This window comes from Conger conger, chromosome 18, assembly GCF_963514075.1.
Source record: "Conger conger chromosome 18, fConCon1.1, whole genome shotgun sequence".
NCBI lineage: Eukaryota > Metazoa > Chordata > Actinopteri > Anguilliformes > Congridae > Conger > Conger conger.
In genome coordinates, this window is record NC_083777.1 from 18,587,244 (window position 1) to 18,605,835 (window position 18,592).

Below are 18,592 nucleotides of genomic sequence, written 5' to 3' on the forward strand. Positions count from 1 at the left end.
CTGTGGCCGATATGGCAGTGTTCATAAACATAACCCGATGCGTCTACTGCCTGGTGGTATTGCCAGATTTCTACCACGTGCTATACCAAATATAATTCCTCACCAGATTAGGTTTTTAATCAAAACAATCACCAGATGAACCTGTACATTTTGTTTATATTAGACTATTCTCTGTGTAAAATAAATATCAATTCCACATAGCATTGCTTGCAATAGATAGGCTACATTGTAACAAACAAAAAAATCTTTTTGATTTTGATATTCATTCTATTGCTATTAAAATGCAATTATCACCTTTCTCTTTTTCAGCTCCATTTTTCGAAGCATAGTGCATCTTAGAAATGGAAACTATACTGCATTAAAGACATATTTTTTTAGCACTGTCTTTGGTGTACAATCTTTCCTTCTTTTTCATGCAGTCCTGTGGAAACAAGGGCTCTCAGCTTTTATAATAGCCTAAATCAGAAAAAGGCCACAGTATTTACCCTGAAGTATTACTCTAACATGCCAACCTCCCTTTTACAATTAGGAACATTTCAGCAATCAGGTCACCCATAACCAAGCGTAAAGACTTTAAACTTGAATTGGATACTTCAGAATTATATAATGCTTCCAAGATTCGGCATGCGTTTGAATCCATTTGAAAAAATGTTGAATAATTTACTGACTAGCCATTCACGTTATGATTTTTTACATTAAATCCAAAAATATACAAGCCTGCTAGTGGTTTTTATAGGAATCGCATGCTCTTTTGTGGTAATTACCAGTTTTTGCTAGCAGCCACTTCAGTAACATCTATGGCTATTTTCCCAGAATGGGCATCAGAGCTAACATAATGGTAACTGGGGTTTTCCAGTATAGCAATACACTGTAGCGTAATGGTTGTGGAACTGGGGATGTACCTCTCCGGTGGCAGGGAAATCCAGCCATATCCGCAAATCCATTGTACAGGTGAATTGCTTCAGTAAATATCCAGCCGTGTAAAAGGGTTATATATAAACTAGGGTAGGCTGTGCAAGTCACTGGATGAGTGTGTCTACAAAATGTCAATATGCCTTAAATGTAAAGGAAAATAAAGTATGTATAAGTGTGAGGAAGAAATGACTTGTAAATGGTTGTAAACGGAGATGATGAACAGCCATGCTTGATAGGCCCAGTGCAGTGAGACCTTATTGAAGTGGCGTGTGTTCTGCCGGGTGTTTGCCTTTCAGACATGACGCTCAGGTTCCCTGCCCCTCTCAACAGTTACTGATTTCTCCACTGTAAGCTGAGTCACACTGAGGAACTGGAGCACAGAGCCACTCCCCCGCCACACAGAAGGACCTGTACAACCCCCCTCCCCCCAGATGCCCCCGGCCTGCTGTCCCAGCGAGCACACCCCGTCTGAAGCATGGTGAGGACTGTGCACCGTGGAGACAGTGCTTCCCATCCCTGGCTGGCTTCAGAGCTTACCTCAGCACCATGAGCCTCCTGCCCCAGTCCACTGACTCACACTAATCTGCCCGGTAGGTGGGATTTTATCACAACCCGCGTGACCGTTACACCACAGCTAACCGCTAAACATGCACTGTACGTACAAAAGGCACTTGTTTAGAGACTATTATTTGGGTTCATTCTACAGTGAAGCATCTGATATTTTCAAGATGCATGTAGTTTTTTTTTTAAAGTTGCATAGCAGTTATAGAGAAACCATCATGTTCTACTGTCAGGAGAACAGTGTAGGAGACTTGATGAATTTAGCCTCAGGCAATGATTATGGGAACCTTGCACTCAGTATTGACTGAGAAGCTGCTATGTTGATGTAGGATGCCAACCTTGAGCATGCTACAAAGTTTAGGAAAAATGTATCAATTTGTTTTGAAGCAAAATAATCCAGAGTAAAAATTGGCAGAGGAATACATTTCCAAGTATAAAATGCATATAAATAGTAATACAAATAAAAGATGGCCTGAGAGATTTCATGGCTCAGTTGTAGTGTATCATTATTTTTAGACCAGAATGTGTTTTGCTCAAGACTTTTCTCAAGATCTCTCTCCTATTTTTGAATACAGAATTAGACCAGACTGCTGTTGTCCTGATTGCCACATGCTCCCTAGCTCATGACTGTAGTCTCTTGCTAATTGCAGTTTCAGTGTGTATTAAACACCATTTATAGAATATGAATGTTGCATTCTCACTAAATTGGCTGCCTGTTTTGTTGATGCAGAAAGGGAACTGAAGAACATTCATTGTACGTTATCAGCTTTTCCAACACATGTTGGAAAACTTACATATCCAATGTTTTTTTAAATGTTGTGTTCCATATATCTAATATGGGCCAGAGCTAGCTTACCTACATTTTGTAGGACCGTGTAGTTTCACTATTTTAAAAAGTAGAATTGCTGGCATCAAAGAAAAATCCTTAGACCAATAGCCTATTATATCCATCAGATATTGAAAATGAAAATTCCTGGAATTAAATGGACCACATGACTCGTTTCACCACAAAGATTGCCCTGTGCTGTATGAAATCAAATGCATAGGCAGAGTTTACGGGAAATAAAAATAAAACCCAAATTGAATAGAAACCATAGGCATGAAAGTCATTAGACCAGTCGACTATGACATAGTTACAACCCGGTCTTTGATCAGGCCATGACAGGGTAAAGGATAGGGAGATGGAGTGTAGAATGTGGAGTGGGAACGAAACAAACACTGCAGACCGACGAGTAACAGTCCTGTCTGCCTAAACAAACCTAAATAAACCTCAGCAAGACTTTGAAAGCTTACCGGGCTCGAAGCGGCGTGTAGCCATCCCCCAACGGAGATCAGGTCTCCTCCCAGGAACAATAACAAAGCAAAATAACAAACAGTGTCCTGTTGGAAGGATGCAATCCAGCTGGAAACACTCTAACTTTACCGGAGCCACTATACGCCGAACAGAGGGGACAATGGACATTAACGTGACCAGGGAATTTTGAGTGCACAACCCTGTCTGTAACAAAGTTCTCAATAGCAGCACACTGGGCACATTTCATGCCAATCAAGCCTCAGGCAGAAGCCATAGGGAAGAGGAATGAAAACAGGAAGAATTGTGGTTAAGTTACATGACTGGGACCTGCAAGGGCGGTGGTTCGATCCCCGGTGTAGCCATAGCCGTTGGACCCTTGAGCAAGGCCCTTAACCCTGCATTGCTCAACTGTAAGTCCCTTTGGATAAAAGCATCAGCCAAATGACATATAATGTAATGTAATGTAGAAAATGACACTCAATTGGACAGCATGCCTGGACGTAACCTACATAGCGTGACTGACTGCTGTGAATGCAATGTCAATGTTAATCGTTAATTTGGCAATTAGGCTATTATCTGACTTAGTGTTGACATTTAAATTGAACTCTCTAAGATGGCTGAACATAAGTTTGAAAATGCAATTACATTTTTGTCAGTTGGCTGACATTTTTGTCCGTTTTTTTTCATAAATAAGATAGGACCCCTAGCCGTCATGAGCAGTATCGGTTACACGGTTAATTGTTTAGAAATGTGCTGTAATGGGGTGTCTCGGTGGCGCAGCCTGCAGAGCTCTGACCGCATGCTCATTGCGAGCCGCGACGTCAACGGTTCGAATCCGACCGTCTGACAATTTGTCGCATGTCTTTCCCTCTCTCTCGCCCCCATTCTTCCTGTCTCTATATACTGTCCAATAAGCTGAAAAAGGCCTAAAAAATATCTTTAAAAAAAAAGAAATGTGCTGTAATGTACTGTAAAATATGGCAGAACCTGAGGTGGAAAATCCAGGTCCAGAAAGTAAAAGTTCTCCCCAGTATTTTCATCCAATCAGAGGGATTTGCTAATTAGCACAATTCTTCAGCCAGGAGGTAGAACTAAATAATGAAATGAATTTTCTGAGGTCATGTATGGAAGGAATGCATCTACTTTCTGACCACTGGACTTTCCACCTCTGGGCTGAGCAGAGTTCCACATTTTGTTACACAGATGGCAAAACTAGCAAAGTTAGCTGGCTAATGCTATGCTGTGTCATTACAGGGTAAGCAGTGAAATAACGTTACCAAGTTCCAACAATGTGATATGGTATGACTTATCATATGGAGGAAAGCAAATTAGCTTGCTAGCAAACTTTCTAAGTAGACTTGACTGGAAATTTGGTAGACGGCTTGATGTTCTGTAACTTGCTAGCAGCCTAATCAGGCAGCAAACGCTAAACAATGATGTAGCTTCCGATCCCACTCGAGAGGCAGGACGCCACTGTCACTATCATTGGGATTAAGTAGTTTTGGCTCATACCTGTGTGTCTGATTTGCCTTGATACAACTGCTCATTCAGATATTTTTGGTGTTCTTCAAACTTACAAACAAAAACTAAAACGTTAAAGTGGTGCACTCTATAAGGTACATTGCAGTCAATCCACAGTGCAAACATGTTTAATGGGTTCCCTTTCTAAAAGCATTGTAAAGGTGAAGCATACTTTATGATTGATTTCATGTTTAAAGTAAATTATGATCTTATTGGATATACTAGGGCAGTGGCCGAGTCACCATTGGCTGAATTGGCAGTGTGTGTGTTGCTTTGGGCCTGTGATAGGGCATTCCTCCAGAGCGCTCGTGGTGTGGGGGTGGTGGGGTTGTGCACTGATCTGTGACCCATGCCATGCATCAGTTGAAGCGGCTGTGGAATCTGTGCAGTAAAGTGCCCAGGGTCGCACACACCATCCAGCTGCACGGGGAGATGTGCTCTACAGGGCAGAGAGCCTGACAGGCATTCAAGCGTTCAGGAAGCATGCGCACGCATGCATACACTACACACACACACACGCAGGCATGACACGTATGAACACACCACACACACATTACATGCATGCATACAATATACACACGCACGCACGTTACACATATGCACACGCCGTGCACGCACACTCATTACACGTATGTGCACAATAAGCACACGCACACATTACATGTATGCACATAACGCACATGCACCCATTACATGTATGTAAAAAGTATGCACATTACACGTATGCACATGGCAGATACATACACTGCACACACATCACATGTACGACACACAAAGCACGCGTATGCACACGGCTCATGCATGCACATGCATGTACACACTTTGTCAAACCACTACAGACTCTGTGTGATTAGAAATCACATGCTGTATTTCTGTTATTAATGTGACCAATTTGCTGATTTTTTTACTATGCTTAATTTAAGATATTTCAGAAAGATGCTTAAAGGTCTTACTGGGAGCATCCACTGTTCCACAAAGCTTCACTTTGCCTTAGTTAGCTCCGATGGTAACATAGAAGCTCACTTATAGCAGCTAGGTAAATCTTAGCGTATACCTTCAGAGAAGAGATCTTGAATGGAAAATTCAAATCATGTTTCTCTGTCAGAAAGTCCTTGTGGATGGGTTTCCAGACTGCACTGCAGGTTATGGTAATACATACAGGTGGTGATGTGAAAATGGTGATGTTTTTTCAGATGAATTAGTGCAGTTCTCTTTCTCTTTGACTGGAAGTTGCTGTGGAGCTTCTGCTAAACGAGAGTAATGTAATGCATACGTTCATTTGCTAATATAAATGTATATATGTGGACGTATGGGAATTTTGTACTATGTATTTTATGTACTGTCACTAGATAAATGTCCAGTGTGAATGGCATGCCCACGTTTTACTCAGAATATCTTTCATGATATGTGACGTCTGTTTATTAATATTTTATATAGGTCAAATGAGTTGGCAAAGCAGTGCACATAATGCATTGCATGCTTGACTGAGCAGTCAATATGGGGCCAAAATGCTGCCTTGTTCAGCTGCTACATGAGCGCCTCCTAGAGACCTACCAGGGGCCCATTATTCATTCTTTTATTTACATTTTTTCAGTGGACACTTCAGAGGTGATGCATTGAGAGGGGTTTCCTGAGGACAGCACCATTGTGCTGTGTGGCTTATTTTAAATGGTAGAAAATGTAGGTCACCTTTCATTAGCTTCTCATTTGGTGTTGTTGTTGTGTTGCAGAAATGCTGACACAAAATTGCAAGAACACTTCTTGCAGTGTGTGTATGAAGTGTGTGTGTGTGGTTATGAAAGAGTCTAGCACAGGAAGGACAAATATGGAGGTTGTGACAGGGTGTGGGTGCTGATATAACCAACTGCGCCTTTATACTCCTGTTCCTATTTTGTTTAGCTTTTTTTCGTACATTTGTTAAGGAAGAATTACTATAGCAGATAAATCTACAGTGAAATGATGCCATAACATAATTATGTTTTTTGCAATGCAAGTTTTCAAAAGATTGATTATTTGTGTGCCCTGCTAAGCAATGGAAGTGTCCTTCACTTTTCTATAAATGTGTCTTTACAGGTTTAGCAAAAAGGTTGCCACTGTAAAGCGTGTTGTGGTTATCTTTAGAGTTGCAGGTGGAAAATGCTGTTGGTGTAATCCATGGATATCATTACACAGAGTTTCATATGAAAAAGCTAGGGATGGACATTTTCAGTATTTTCATGTTTGGGTTAACGGGTGAAATTGAATCGATTAACCAATTACAAATCTCTTTTTCGAACTCCTGTACATGTTCCTATAGGCTGGATCACAGCCAAAACAATATAATTAATGATTGCATGAAATTGGCAATTGATTTAGGAATTCAATTCCCAGCCACGGTCTGCAATCGCAAAATCCTATCCAGTTGTTTGGGCTTGTTTTGATGTCAAGATCCCTTATTGGTCTCGAGAAAGCTGGCAATAACTACCGTAGGTTACTCACAACTCCAATCAAAATAGTATAGTATTTTTTATCTTGGAGTTAAGCTAATTATAGCCACCCCAATAAAGCAAGAGTTCTTTTATTTATTTATTTTTTTAACTTTTTTTTTTAACTTTAACCGGTTAAGACGTTGGACGTTTTGGTCAAGTGTCCATTTCAGTTTACCGGCTCATCGATTTCCCATGCCCATCCCTAGAAAATGCTGTTGGTGTAACCCATGGTCTTGATGTCATTACAGAGTTTTTTTTATTTTTATAAAAAAGGCTGTCTGTAGTCCATGCTCTTGATATCATTACAGAGAGTGTTGTATGAAAAGGGTGGTTGGTGTAATCCATGCTCTTGATATCATTACAGAGAGTGTTGAATGAAAAGGGTGGTTGGTGTAATCTATGCTCTTGATATCATTACAGAGAGTGTTGTATGAAAAGGGTGGTTGGTGTAATCCATGCTCTTGATATCATTACAGAGTTTCTTATGTCAGTGTAAAATATGCTCTGGATGTTAAGCATAGACATTAATCAATGTTTAAATGATTATTTTTTTTACCATTTACAAAACAATTAAAAGTTAAAATCTATATTAAAATACAGAAGCTTGGTTTAGTGGGTAGTATTGAAGGGTATCTATGTGCAGTAGCTGCTCAGAAAAGGTCATTAGATAGCAGATGTACAGACAGTCGGCCAGTGCATTCTCCCTACTAAAGTGTAATGGCACTCATGGTAGGAATAAAATAAAATAAAAACATTTTTTAAATAAAATATCCCCGCTATCAGCAAAAATTCATTACGATCATTCACAGGAGAAACAAAACAGTACAGTGTTTATTAATGTGATCATTCACAGGAGAAACCAAAAACAGCATTTGATGGGAGTATTCTAATGTATAACATCAGATTCAGTAACTTATTAACTTATTTTCCTCATAATTTAAGCTGCTGTTGAATTCAGCAAGTTACAATGTGACCAAAATGGTGTCAAAATGAGTTTCAGATGTGTGTGAAATATTTATCACTCCTGGTCATAAGCTTGTTCTGGCCACTGTGTTGATTTATGACCCTGCTCCCTGGGTGCCCATTATCTTGGAGGAAATGAACTGACACCCATTATACCTGTGTCAGCTGGCTCCGGGCTCATGTCCGAGGATGCTGTGAGCAGGTGCAGAGACCCAGCGTGCCTGTGCCAGCAAGTCCAGGGCAGAGGGGGCAGCAGGGAACTGCAGTTGCTGTAGTTGACTTATGTGGCTAATGGAAGCCATCGATGTCAGGTTCGTGGACAGAGGAACCACTCGCAGACTTAAATATAAACTTAAACAACAGGCTTTAATCAGGGTCAACAGAAGAGGGTTAAAGCACAGCAGAACAGGGCAATACGGCCAACCGGCAGCGGGTCAGGATCCAAACGAACAGGGTACAGTGGGTCAGGCAGGTGGACGTCAAAGGACAGGCGGAGGTCAAGAAACAGGGCTGGAGTACAGTAGATTGAAGGGCAGGAAGGGTGAGGAAGGGTGCTGGAGAATAGGTCCAGGGCGAATGAGGGTCGGATCTGGGGTAGGGTGGAGGTGCAGGCAGGTGGCAGGACGGGAGACCAAAACAGGCAGGGCAAAAGAACAGGCAGGTAAACAGAACATGGAAGCACTAGAATCACTGGGAACAACCAAAAAAAGGAACAAGATGAACTAGCACAGAACAATGAAGCAGGCCGACTTATGCCACAGTAAGGACTAGACAAGGAGAAACAGAGAGGAAATGCATATATGGTGTGGGGTGGCGGAGACACGTAACAGGGGGAAAGTGAAAACATGGAACGGAACATAAACACAGAGAACACACAGAAATGCGGAAACTGGGAAATGAACTAAGACAGAGACACAAGGCGTGAAATGGGACGTGGAACTAAAGTCAGGAGATGGCAGGAATGAGGGACAATGGTTGCGTTTCCTTTCAGTGCACCTGTGAAAAAGCCTAATCTGCCTCTCTCCCCCTTCCTGCAGCCTCCGAGCCCCAACAGGTGAGATGAGAAAGAGACAGCAGCCCCACATCGACACTCCCCCCCCAGCTCCCGCCCACCTGAGGCCCAACACCTGCTGCTTGTGCTGGTGCGGATGCTGCAAATGCCCCTGGTATGTACCACACTGTATTATAACACTCACCTGTACCACACTGTATTATAACACACTCGCCTGTACCACACTGTATTATAACACACTCGCCTGTCCCACATTGTATTATAACACTCACCTGTACCACACTGTATTATAACACACTGTATTATAACACACTCGCCTGTCCCACATTGTATTATAACACTCACCTGTACCACACTGTATTATAACACACTCGCCTGTACCACACTGTATTATAACACACTCGCCTGTCCCACATTGTATTATAACACTCACCTGTACCACACTGTATTATAACACACTCGCCTGTACCACACTGTATTATAACACACTCGCCTGTACCACACTGTATTATAACACACTGTATTATAACACACCCGCCTGTACCACACTGTATTATAACACACTCGCCTGTACCACACTGTATTATAACACACTGTATTATAACACACTCGCCTGTCCCACACTGTATTATAACACATTTGCCTGTCCTATCTGTAGCATACTCACCTGTGTCCTATTTATAACACACTCACCTGTGTCATATTCATAACACACTCACCTGTGTCCTATCCTATGCTCTATCCAGTATATGATACAGTCACCTATGCCCCTCCCTTTCAATATGCACACCTGCTTAGAATTTATAATATGTTATATTATATAAGTTTCTCCAGCCTTCAACAGCAGCAGCCCACGGGAGAGAGAGAGAGAGAGAGAGAGAGAGAGAGAGAGAGAGAGAGAGAGAGAGAGAGAGAGAGAGAGAGAGAGAGAGAGAGAGAGAGAGAGAGAGAGAGAGAGAGAGAGAGAGAGAGAGAGAGAGAGAGAGAGAGAGAGAGAGAGAGAAATAAATAAATCCCTCAGCTATTTATGTATGACATGGGAATGTTATGGGAACATTGAAGGCTCTCATCTGTATTTAAATGTGCTCAGGAGGCAGGCTCATAGGGTATGTGCTGAGTGTCACCGGCCGTCACTCGCTGCCTGCAGAGGGTGATATTAAATTAGGGCTTCAGCCGTGTCTGTGTGGAGGCTCTGTGAATACGGCCACAGAAGGCCGTTTTGATCCGCTTTTGCTGTGACTGTCGGGCCTGTTTTCCATTTATAGCGTGATTTTGTAAGGCCGTGTTGGTCAGAACTGCAGCCTTGTGATGACTGCAGGACAGCCTGTGTCCTCCATGCCAATGGAAACGTTTGAATAAGGCAATGTGATCGCAAGGAAACCTGGAATCGCTTTCCTCTGTAAGGGGAACACTTAGCAGTCTGTAGTGTGCCATACTGTAGGAAGGCATCAGATCTGCAGTGTCAGGTTAATATTTACCTTTTGTAATTAAGTTCTATTATATTTAATTCAGTTATATTTGCAATTGTAGTCAATGAAATATGATATATTTATCTATTTCAATGATATTTGAATTTGCATAAGCACTTGCACATCTCAGTTGATTAAATTAATGTGAGATCACTGTAAAGCACTGTACATTGTGCTCAGTCTCCTGAGGTATATATTAGCTGACCAGTCATCTTTATTTAGGTGACAATATGATTTGGGTTCTATACAGGGACAGGGATAGTCAGTCCAGGGGGGCAGGGAAGGTCAGGCCTGGGAGGGCAGGGAGATTCAGTCCTGGGGGGCAGGGAGATTCAGTCCTGGACGTAGGAGAATCTGAGACTGCATTGCATGCGAGTACTGCACTCTCTGCAACAAACACAAATAGCTCATTTTTTCAACAATAATGCCCCAAATAATGAAAATGTTGAGCGAGCAGGACCCCCCTGGTTTTAAGGCACCGTTTCCGCTGCCTCCCCCAGCCCAGTTTTAGAGCAGTGTTTCCACAGCCATTCCTAATTATGTGCTGCTGCCTTATCTTGTCTGTGAAGAGCTATTTCTAGCCACACATCACATGCAAAACAGCTGTGCCCAACATGCTTTATATTTAGAGACCTCAGCATGTGTAGGGCCTCGGGCTAGTGAGTCCAGCTACGCTAACACAATAGAGACTTTGATGAACTTACTGAGAAGTCACAAAAATTCACTCTGAGGCTAAATAGACTTTCAGTTCACTGTGCACATGCAGTCACAGAGACTGAAAAACAGCACAGGATAGGGGCTCTCTGACATGGTGCATGTAATTGAGAAAAAAGACTATTCACATTTAAGAGACGCAAAGTCTTAAGCAATTGGTCATCTTTAATTCCCTATCTTTTCCTAGGAAAACAGATGACAGAATATTACAGAACAGGAATCGTGTGCAATTCTGAGGAAATTCAGGCTCAAGACTATTAGTACAGAATGTATAAAAGAGCTATGTAACAAACTCACCTGTTACAAGGGGCGGTGTGGCATTGCCTTTCTGTACCAGAATGACTGTTTGTATGTATAATTTACAATGGCATGACACCTGGGTCTAGTCTGTGAGGTGATTGGCTTCTGTCCTGGTGGCTATAAATTGCTACAGGAGTGGAGGGAAAACAGGCAAGCCGTGCAGTGGTGCAGAAGGCAGGCAGTCACATGGGGGAGAGACCACTGACTGTAATGGAAGAAAACTATTTGATAAGTGAGATGGTGAATTCATGGCATACAGGGTAGAGATGAACCAACCTGTATATTCAAATGGAATGATCACATAACCTAAGGCAGGGGTGGCAGTGTGCAATGTGTATTCGGGGCTATTAAATACAGTGGCAGTGACATTTCATGTGTGATAACAACAGTGAGGGTTCATACATGATAACAACAGTGATGGTTCATAGATGATGACCGCAATATATGTGGTAACTAGAGTAAGGGTCATGTCTGTTGATCACAGGTAAGATTTGGTGTTTGGCTGGCACTGTGAGTTTAGACTCCAGCAGCTGCTTAGGGAAAGGATCCACCGTTCACTTCTGCCATTTTGTGCCTTTTTCTGCCTCTGTCTATTATCCCTGCTGCCATGAGGAATTCTGATTATTACTGGTTTGTGTGACTAATGTATGTAACGTTACATTACTTTTGCCTTACCATGTGGTGTGATGAAGCTCAGTCAGTTTCTCTGTTAAAGGAATGAAGACAGAGTGGAGCGCACTGAAGGACAGACTAAAATGGACAGTATTGAAGCTACTGAAGAACAGTAAGTGACTGAGAACCTGGCATATCATGACACTGTGAAAGTAAATCCTTACTTTGAGTCTGCCTTTTGAATGTTAAAGTCAGATATGTATATGCAACTCCCATGAGGAGACTGTGCTTCATCGCAACTGGTGGAATCTGTGGATGCAGTTAGCCCAATTCCTGAATACAATTGCTTTAAAGCTTGTTTTACTTGTTCTACACAGCTCCTTCACATAACGTAATCATTGGTAAACCTGTCCACTGTTGAATACAGTTCCTTCAGATTTTTTGAAGCACTAAAACCAGGCTTCACAGGTTGCAAATGTTTACCTCGTTTTAAATGATTTTGCTCAAGTTTTAAGAGCGTACACTGGAGCTTGGTTATAGTAGCATTAAGCATTAAGAGATTCAGTTCAAAGGATGTTCATCCCTACATCATGTTATTCCTACATCCAGTGCTGACATCCATATTGCACCCCTTATGGGTTTCTCTATATATATGTGGCCTTACATCTAACGTTACAAATCTGTCTGTATGTAATATCAAGAAAACTCCAGCAGAACGCATGCAAAAATAATAGCATTATTTGTTTGTTTTTCACATTTTGCTGTGTCTGTCTTTTTGTTTTAGTCAATTGGAGTATGTTGAACCCTCATGTTGTTGGGAGGTTTCAACATGGAGGAGTTTATTATTTTAATTCTGTGACTGCATATTTGACCATAAATTATTATTAATACAACAAATGCAAAATGATACGCTTCACTTTGTGGAACATAATTATCTTAAACCAAGAGCCCTAGCTCAGAAGTGTAGTCATTTGTGTGTTGGCAGTTACATTTACATATAAATGTATATAATATAGTGTAAATGTAGGTAATTAAGCCTCATTGCTAGGTAAAAGTCCTGATGGTTTGGTTCTGCCGTTATGTGCGTAGACCCCCCACGCTAGACGAGGTTCTGTCCTGGTCGCGGAGTTTCGAGAAGATGATGCACTCCTTGGAGGGCCGTAATATTTTCAGTCAGTTCCTCCGCTCCGAGTACAGCGAGGAGAACCTGCTCTTCTGGCTGGCCTGCGAGGCGCTGAAGGCAGAGACCAACCGGCCTACCATCGACCAAAAGGCCAGGATCATTTATGAAGATTACGTCTCCATACTCTCCCCAAAAGAGGTAGGATCAAGGTCCTTTTCTTGCTTCATTTGAAATGGTGCGTAAAAGCGGAAACCGGTCAGTCTTTGTAACTTGGGGCTGTTGTTTTTCTGCAAATTCATGCAGCGGAAAGGTATACCCTCACTGCAAAAGTATTTATATGCAGAGAATGTTATGCGGTGGGCTGAAGAATTGTGAGGAGATCTCCTAACAGCCAGTGTCTATGCAGGTCAGCCTGGACTCGCGTGTGCGAGAGAGCATTCACCACAGCCTGGCGGAACCCAACAGGGACATGTACGAGGAGGCCCAGCTGCAGATCTACACCCTCATGCACAGAGACTCCTACCCTCGCTTCCTCAACTCCTCCTTCTACAGGGAGCTCGTTGAGAGCAAGCAAAGCACCTGCCTGGACACCTAAACTCCTGCTGAAAAAAGGGCAGGAAAGGTGTCCATATCGGAAAGGTTTGATATTTCCTATTTCAAAAAAAACAAAATGTAAAAGAAGAGCTAACCGTAGTGTGGAATCTCATATGCCTGCGCGTATCCCTTGGGCTTCACTCTGAGTGAACTCCCAGGAAGCACCACTCAGGCTCGGAAAACAAGACAGAAATAGGCAAACCTGTAATTACCGTACTGTACTCCTCTCTCTCTCTCCCTCCCTCTCTCCCTCCCTCCCTCCCCCTCTCTCTGTATCTCCCCCTCTCTGTATCTCCCCCTCTCTCTCTCTATCCGTCCCTCTCTCTCATGCCTCACACATTTGAACCTGTTTTAAACAAACAATGTTTGTTTTTCCCCTCTTTGAGTTCTTTATCCAGGTTTAAGAGCTTGTCCATGGTTAGCCCCTGGTTGTGCATGTTATTGAATTTGAACTCACTGGCAGTTTCTCTGTGGCCTGGGCATGAGAGTGAGTTTATTTTAGGCCTCTGGATTGCCCTTAACAGGCTCATCATGTCAGTGAAGGGAATTAACTGATAGTTGTTGTCTTTTCATATCTTACAGCAATGCCACATATATTTTAAGCCATCAAAGCACTTTGGTCCATTACAATAGAGACACTGGGATTAATAAGGGCTAAATGTCTAGAGTGGTCGGACAGCTCAGTGTGATGTTTTCCTCTGCAAAAATCACAAAACCTGTATGAGAAGAGAAGAGCTACAAAAACCACGGTTTACTGTACCAGTCCTTCCCCCATCCCAAAATACATTTTACACAAATAGAGAAGCACACCTAGCAAAAAGCTATTAAACTATTATCGAAAAAAAAAAAAAGTAACGTATGAAATAGCCTTTTTTAAGAATTTGTGTGGAGGGGGGGTGTGTGGAGAGGGGGCTTTTGTTGGTGTCTCTGAATGGACGTGGTTGTTGGTGGCAGCAGTGCCTGTTTGACACACTCTTCTGGGGGCTGCGTAGGTCATTAAGGCACCGCGCTGCGGTGCTGGATGAGCCCGCGGTCTCCCATCCAAACCTGGACTGAGCCAGTCCTGACTGTGGCCATAGCTCCATATGGAGGATGCGTTGCCCAGGATGTGGGAGGTTTCTGTGGCAGGAAAAGAAGAAGGCTGGAGACTCCGAGGAGAGCCGGGAATGTCTGCCCTGTCTCGCTTCGCCAGCGGGGTTCCCGCCCGAATGCAGCTGTGGTGGCTAGTGATTGGGCATTCCAGGTCAGGGTGGGAATTAGTCGTATTCAGCCCAACATTGGGTGCCAAACTTTTAGAAAACACAGACCGTTCTTACAGATTACAGGACAGTGTCTAGAGAGTGTTGTGGCGTATAAAGCTTAAGTTTTTATTTAACACCTGGTGGAGTCATGTGAAATGCATTGCTGTAAGTTCAGGAAGAGAATCAGCACCTCAGCCCGATGATCTCTTCAACCAGGAGAATCAAAACTGCAAAGTTTCTCCCTGGAAGTGTTCAGATTTAGGATCTATATTCCGTATTCTCTGTACTGCACTTCCCAAATATGTAAGACAGCAATTTCTTATTGATCATAACAGTTGTTGCATTTGCTACTGAGCAAATGTTCACCCCCTATGAGGGATAACTCCTTTATGTATGCGTGAACTGAAGGCCAGTTGGCCATTTGAACATGGAACATTTATTCCAAGTCTTTGGCTTCTGCCTACCATTTCTTGTGATGAAATCAATGCATGACTAAGCAATTTTTGAAGGGCAGTATACATAATCAAAATCACACACTTGAACTGAAAGAATGATACAGGATCAAACCAATAAGGTCAGTCTGAAATGAACTGCTTTTCTGCTTTTCTGGATCAAACCAATCAAATCAGTGTTAACTGAATAGCATATGGGCTTTTCTGGATCAAACCAATCAGATCAGTTTTAACTGAATCGCTTATGGGTGTTGTTAGGACACTGTGGCCTCCAGTTTCTGGATCTTTTAAAGGCCACTTGCCACCATTTCTTGGCCAGTCATCAGATCAGTTCATGCAGGATTTAGACAATCCTGTAGAACATTTAAGTGCAATTAGATTGTATTCTTTGAGCTTGTGTTGTGGTTTGAGAAAAAGACACTTTTTAATATTGACAGCCATTTCTGTGATGGAGATATACATTTTGATGGTGGATTATATTCAAGTCTTTACTGGCAATGCGATGATGGCATACAAGAAACCTAACCTTTGGAGAACATTGATTGAAATGCATGGATAACGATATTGAACATACAATTTATTAGTACAATAGATTCATTTTAAATGTGGCTCTTTTGAATTACATTAGATCTCCATTGGTGATCTCTTATTTGGTTAAAATGTACTTGTTTACAGTTCGGTGTGAATGGGCAGGCTTGCCAAGCAAGGAAATAGTTGCGTGTTGAATTTTATCCGGTTTACATTTTCACTGCAAGAATGGCCAGAAGAACTCACTATTTTACTGATGGCAGGTTCTGAGAACACCAATGTGCACGAACAGTGTTTTTAATGCATGTTTTGTGTTGACGAGGAAAAGCGAGATATCTGTGCTTTCCTCACTCCTATAATGTCAGTGTTCACAACCACTGCTTTTAAATTACTTGATAGGATAGATGCCTTTTAAAACTTTCCTTCCTTTTTTCTTTTGACTTTATTTGAAAGAAAAACAACTGAAAAGTCGCGCAACACCATATGTTGTGGTGTGCTTTCGTACAGCCTGGGATTCATGGTTTGACTTGTGGTATAGACTAGTAGATGGTCACTAATGCTTTTATAGTTAATGGATGGATATTGGCCTTATCTACTTTTTTCCTTTGAGAGTTTCATTAGGATTTATCACTACCTCTCATGTCGGTTAATTTATTTCTCATGTAGTTGTGTCAGTGTACAGTTCGTATTTAGATCTACTTGAATCCTAACACTGTAAAGACAATGTGCACAGGGGTAATGCCCCTTCATACTGAGAGTTAGTGAAGAGCAGCCGTTTCCTTTCTTTAGTTGTGTTCAACTGAAATAGATTTTTAGATTTAAAGAATTCAGGAAATATAATGTCCAAGGGCTAATCTCATTTTGCCTATGCAAATATATTACTGTTGTAATGTGGGAAAGTTAGAGAGCTTTTTGGCTGTGTTGAATGGACTATGGTTTACATTTCCCTTTGCTGACACTTCAAACTTCTTCAGCAAAAATGTATTCTTGGGTTTTTTTAAATTTTATTTCTATAAACTATATCAAGAAAATATATAGAGAATATAGTATATGCCTTTGTGATGGTATAAATAACATTTATAAAGACTAAATAAATTTGTCTCGTCTGAATTGTGGCTGTGTTATTACATCTTGGTGGGATGGCAGGTCACTGCATTATAAATGTAAAATACACTATGAATGGAATGTATGGTTGTACTGGCCCCTTACTTCATGGCTGCTTGGCTCATACAGTATTGTTTTCAGGCCCATGAAAATTGATTTAATAAAGGAGGCACTTGGTATTATACTTGCGGTTATTAATGTCGTGTACAATCCAAACAGCTATAGGTTCAAAGGAACAATCGTTTAATGGAAGTGCAGTGACGCAGTGTTTTGTTTGTTTTTAATGGTGCGTTTAATTGAGTCAGTACTTCGGAGAGGATTTTGTTTGCTTGAAGGACAGTGCCAGGCACAAGGACAGGACACAGCAGAAATATCTACCTCTGCGTTGCCCTCCGATTCCGTTACGCACGTGACATCAGCTTTTGTGTTCAGTGTTGGATAACAGTCACACCTTCATTATTTTTCCTCCTGTAATACACGTTGCAGAGTAGCAGTAGTGTTTAATCACTTTGTTTGGGGATAGTATGAAGGCGTAACTTTTAGTTTTAATATATGGGGGGGTTGAAATTCATTGGGCCCTGAGAGTCCAGGTGCATGCCTCCCAATAAGAAACCTAATCCTAATCTGGAGATTTCCATGGGGAAAAAATTTGACAGATTAAGGATCAGTAAGACTGGGTGTTTGTTATTGAAAATATTGGTTGGAGTCGTGTTTTTTTGGGGGTTTTTTTACTCTCAATTATGAAATTAAGATCTCATGCGTAGCAGTAGAAACAACTGAAATATCATGCGCAACTGTAGCAACAGTAACAAGTGCTTGAAGTTTCTGAAAAATCAACGGGCAGCATGCTTTTTTGCCTTTAATTTAGCAGAATGTTGTTAGAAATGGAGCATGCTGAAATTGCATTACTAATATGATTATAGTTTGTTTTGATATACAACATGTTGTACATTGCAGGGTTTGGTCTTTGATGGAGCACCTCTTGTCTCCGATGTTACCATAACAGGGGAAGGAGTGCTGGCCATCAACACTGTTGATAAGGCCCATCAAACATTACTAATTACAGCAACTGACAAGAATGAGAATCTTGTCCCCAGCACATTCCAGAATCTGCGTACATTGTCCCACTTTGTGTCTCCCAGCATTTGGCAATAAGCGATTGTTTAAATGCGTAGGCCTATACAAATAAGCCCAATCGGCTATGTTTCGGTTGACCGTTACCAATCCAAAACTTCAAAATATTGTAAATGGGAGAAAATAGGGAAAGTCACAGACTCTGTGCAAAACACCCAGCCTTACTTATCAGTGTATCCCAATCGCATCGTGACATCTCCATGCAGCTTGACTATATTACATTATATTATTTTTCTCAACATCATGCTATATTATTGGGGGGGTGTATTTGGTAATATATCGTAATATCCCTCCATCAGTGACGTATCTGGGATTGTATTTTCTCGGTAAACTTTCACTTAGTAATAATGAATGCCAGTGCTGCAATGCAGAATGACACAATCATCAAACCGGAGGCAATTTATTCATATTTGAGCAGCTTGTTTTCTAGGAAAAGAAGAATACATCTGGAAGCCTAAACATACCATGCAATATATTTACTTTATCGTATTTCCCCCAAAGGTGCATTAGATACTAATGGGTGTAATATTTCCACCAAGGGTGTTATTGATATTAGAGTTTATGCTCCTAAGGGAGGGCTTTCGTGT

At 41.6% G+C, this 18,592-nt stretch overlaps 1 protein-coding gene across 1 annotated transcript; it reads left to right on the top strand.

Moving 5' to 3' along the window:
- Positions 1 to 8,764: 8,764 nt before the first annotated feature.
- On the top strand, positions 8,765 to 13,547 carry rgs17 (regulator of G protein signaling 17). Its single transcript, XM_061228824.1, has 4 exons — positions 8,765 to 8,888; positions 11,933 to 12,001; positions 12,919 to 13,150; positions 13,359 to 13,547. The coding sequence occupies exons 1-4, from the start codon at positions 8,782 to 8,784 to the stop codon at positions 13,545 to 13,547; spliced, it is 597 nt and encodes a 198-aa protein (XP_061084808.1). The 5' UTR covers positions 8,765 to 8,781.
- The last annotated feature ends 5,045 nt before the right edge of the window (positions 13,548 to 18,592 follow it).